This window comes from Cajanus cajan, chromosome 9 (genome assembly GCF_000230855.2).
Source record: "Cajanus cajan strain Asha chromosome 9, NIPB_CcT2T_4, whole genome shotgun sequence".
Taxonomy (NCBI): domain Eukaryota; kingdom Viridiplantae; phylum Streptophyta; class Magnoliopsida; order Fabales; family Fabaceae; genus Cajanus; species Cajanus cajan.
The window spans coordinates 323,595-325,684 of record NC_138525.1 but is presented as its reverse complement, the minus strand read 5'-3'; the positions used below and the strand labels follow the sequence as shown (position 1 = coordinate 325,684).

The window sequence follows — 2,090 nt, the reverse complement described above, 5'->3', positions numbered from 1 at the left end:
ATCTTTTTACTTACTATTATTTTTAAAATTGAACCCATGTACAATAATGCTTATATTATTTGGTTTACATTTGTATATTAGGTGGACAACAAAACAAGAATGCAATTGGCATTGTCTTTGGTTCTCCACTGTTACAACACCAACAAAGATGGGGTTATTAAACTAGCTGCCACAAATTGGAAAAATTTGCAGGAAAATAGAAATAGACTTGTTATTTCCTAACTTTTGTATCAACTCTTTATGTTGTCCCCTCTTTTTTTTATTTTTTGATTGGTTTTGTAATGTTGTTCATTTGGGGCAACCATTGCACCCTACCTACACAATGTTGTTATATTTTGTTTTCCTTTTGTAAAACCAATTTTTTGTTGCACTTGTCTGGGGACTTTATGTGTGTAACTTATGGACAACCTTATCAACCTACAACCATGTACCTTGTTATTAATTTCGTTTAAATCAATTTCAACTAGTCATTTCTGTTTCCGAAATAATTTGTGTATTATTGTAGCCATGTAAGTTGAAACTAATTTCCTTCAAGGTACGTTCTATGGTGAACATATGTGTTATATGGTTCATCAGCGAAGCAACATATAAAAATGTGATTGTAAGGCTTCCATGGGTCATGGGTCAAACATGGTTTAATATCATTACATTTGTGAATTAAATGATTAATAATGTAAAGTAGTTAAATTAAAATATGGGACTTTAATTACGCAAAGAAATGAACCTGATCCACTTAAATCCACTTAAAATAAAGCACTCATTAAAATTAAATAAAAACGCTGCAAATTAAAATTAACAGTTGTAATCTAGCGGACGTGGGAGCCAAGGAAGTGCAGTTATTGGGAAGAGATGTGGGTAAGGGGATGCGACTTGTAGTATACATATAACTCTTCGTATATGTCATTTTTCGTATAAATATGACCAAAGGCATTTGTTAGTCATCATTGCTTTACTGCCCAACAAAAACTGAACGGTAATTATCTACAGTCAACATCACCCTCAAAAATGGCACTTCCAATCGAGTTAATAGTTGAAAGTTTTGTTCGGGCATCCGCCAAATCCGTGTGCAGAGCCAAAGCCGTGTGTAAACTTTGGTTTTCTTTGTTTGCCCAATCTGACTTCGCAAAAGGCACTACAAAGAATCCAAAATCATGAAAAAGGTTATGTTCTTTTCATGTTTCCTGAAAGAAGTACTATCCGTTGATGCAAGCAAGCCTCTTCTTGCTGCAGACGCAAGTTGCATTCTTCCGTTCCCAATGACCTACTCCAATGCGTACATGAAAATTATTGGTACATGCAGGGGCATGATACTTATTTGGCTTCCTACATACTTCTTCATTTGGAATCCCTCTACCGGGTTTACTCGTTCTTTTTTTCCATGTCCACGTACTATAATGAAAATCTGTGGTGATTATTTTGGTCTGAACTACTACGGATTTGGTTATGACCAATCTGAAGACAATTATGTTGTGGTTCAAATTTATCTTAGTAAATGTGATCCATCTCATCGCGCAGTCGTGTATTCTGTGAATGGTGGTTCATGGAGGGATTTCGAAGATGAATCCCTTTTGACAATTACCTATCCTTGTATTTCTGTTCATCAGGGAAGTATGAGACTCTATTTTGGCGATTGTCTTCACTGGATTACTTCCAACTGGGAAAGGAATGTTGATGTTATTTTGGCTTATAATTTAATTGAGTCAAAATTTTATGAACTAAATATTCCTACTGAAGTTAAATTAGAGGACTGTACTCTTTGTTGTTTGAGAATTATAAGAGATTGTTTGGTATTTTGTACTGTCATGCGTGATGAAAACTGGGACTACATGGTCGACATATGGGAAATGAAAGAATATGGTGTCGACACGTCTTGGACTAAGTTCACATCTATGCAAGTCAGTAATGAGTTTGCAAGATTTATGTTGCCGGCGTGTTCTTCACATGATTCAATTTTATTTGTCAACAATGAAACGGGACTTTTCGGCACATGGAATGCAATAGATGAGAGCTTACAATATACGAATTTTGGCCATGTGACGCAATATGAGCACGAGATGATAGTGTGTGAAGAGACATTGCTTTCAACCTAA

At 35.4% G+C, this 2,090-nt stretch overlaps 1 protein-coding gene across 1 annotated transcript; it reads left to right on the top strand.

Annotated features, from left to right (window-relative positions):
- Positions 1-1,394: 1,394 nt before the first annotated feature.
- LOC145951686 (F-box/kelch-repeat protein At3g06240-like) lies at positions 1,395-2,090 on the top strand. The gene has a single exon (XM_083063526.1). The coding sequence runs from the start codon at positions 1,395-1,397 to the stop codon at positions 2,088-2,090; it is 696 nt and encodes a 231-aa protein (XP_082919652.1).

Bases quoted from the DNA above. Each gene is read 5' to 3' on its own strand.
- LOC145951686 (XM_083063526.1), top strand. From the start codon at position 1,395: ATGAAAATCTGTGGTGATTATTTTGGTCTGAACTACTACGGATTTGGT.